This window comes from Benincasa hispida, unplaced genomic scaffold, assembly GCF_009727055.1.
Source record: "Benincasa hispida cultivar B227 unplaced genomic scaffold, ASM972705v1 Contig644, whole genome shotgun sequence".
Taxonomy (NCBI): domain Eukaryota; kingdom Viridiplantae; phylum Streptophyta; class Magnoliopsida; order Cucurbitales; family Cucurbitaceae; genus Benincasa; species Benincasa hispida.
The window spans coordinates 23,081-24,738 of NW_024064993.1; the positions used below are offsets into that span (position 1 = coordinate 23,081).

The 1,658-nt window shown below is 33.4% G+C and overlaps 1 protein-coding gene across 1 annotated transcript in view; it reads left to right on the forward strand.

Annotated features, from left to right (window-relative positions):
* LOC120069867 (chlorophyll a-b binding protein of LHCII type 1-like) overlaps nucleotides 1–1,250 on the forward strand; it is a 5,461-nt gene extending 4,211 nt beyond the window's left edge. Inside the window, exon 3 of the mRNA XM_039021680.1 lies at nucleotides 640–1,250. Coding sequence (XP_038877608.1) covers nucleotides 640–1,129 — 490 coding nt within the window. The 3' untranslated portion in view covers nucleotides 1,130–1,250. The remainder of the gene's footprint in view (nucleotides 1–639) is intronic.
* The last annotated feature ends 408 nt before the right edge of the window (nucleotides 1,251–1,658 follow it).

The window sequence follows — 1,658 nt, forward strand, 5'->3', positions numbered from 1 at the left end:
TTAGTTTTTGAAAATTAAGCTTAATTATAAATGCGTCTTCCACCTCTATAAATTTCTGTTGTGTTCTACCGATGATTTAAAAAACACAGCCAAATTTAAAAAAAAATAAATCAAAAACATCTTTTGTTTTTATTTAGCTAAAGCAATTCAACTCTTTTACTCAACAAAAAATAAAAACATACTATAAAATTAAGAAGAAATAGTTTTATGTTTTAAAAAACTCAAAACAAAAATCAATCAAAACTTAATGTTAATATCTTGGATGATCTTGTGCATCCCCTTCTTCAATAGTCACGTAAAATTATTAAATATTTCAAAAAAAAAAATTGCCAATGATAAGTTGATGTAGATAATTTAATGAAATGCACAGAAAGATGCTGCCCAGGATACATACTAAACATTTTTCAAACTTAAAATGGTTTAATGGAATACTTATTCTTCTCTTTTAATAAAACTCAAAATGTTAAAGGTAAAGTTGTAACATTTTAAAATTTAGAAACTATATAAAAACCAATATTAAAATTTAAAGATTAAATGTGTAACATTTTGAAATTTAAGAATCAAATAGAAATCATATCTAAAATGTAAGGGTCACAAAAATATTCTTGTAGATGATGTTTTATCGTTGAGTTGGTTCAGGTGGGCTATGTTGGGAGCATTGGGGTGCGTGTTCCCAGAGCTCCTTTCCCGGAACGGCGTGAAGTTTGGAGAAGCGGTGTGGTTCAAGGCCGGTTCACAGATCTTCAGCGAAGGTGGGCTCGATTACTTGGGGAACCCAAGCTTGATCCACGCCCAGAGCATTCTAGCCATATGGGCCTCCCAGGTGGTTCTCATGGGGGCCGTCGAGGGATACCGCATTGCCGGCGGCCCACTTGGAGAGGTGACCGACCCGATTTACCCAGGCGGGAGCTTTGACCCGTTGGGGCTTGCAGATGACCCTGAAGCCTTTGCGGAGCTGAAGGTGAAGGAGCTGAAGAATGGAAGAATGGCGATGTTCTCCATGTTTGGATTCTTCGTTCAGGCCATCGTCACTGGAAAGGGCCCACTGGAGAATCTTGCTGATCATCTTGCTGACCCAGTCAACAACAATGCTTGGGCTTATGCTACCAACTTTGTTCCTGGAAAATGAGCCAACATAATGTTGTGAAATGTTTGTTCTTAAATCTTAGAGTGTGGGTTTTAGAATGAAAGCAGTGAGTTTTGTTATCTGAATCTCTTAATGCAGTATAGAGTAATCTTCGACGTTGAAATCAAAGTCTAGAATCGAAAAAAAATTTCCATATAAAATATCAATGTTGATAGATATTTATAAAAAAAATTATAAAAACAAAAATTTAAAATTGAAATTAACAGGATTTCATTTGGTAATAATTTCGGTCTGGTTTAATAATCATTTTGTTTTTTTTTTTTTTGAAAATTAAGTGTATTACCTCCGTATTTCTCACAATAATTTGTATCTTTTTTAATTACAATCTAGGAAGCATAGATACTTCTAATTTTATAGAAAATCGGTATTAAATACAGATACATCCAGATCTGTGTCTGATAGCTGATACGTGATTTAAAGTGTCTTTTTTTTTTTTTTTTAATAAATTTTCAGATACGTGTAGCTTACAAGTACATGAAGAGGATACGTTGGGTTTTTTTTTTTTTTAAAA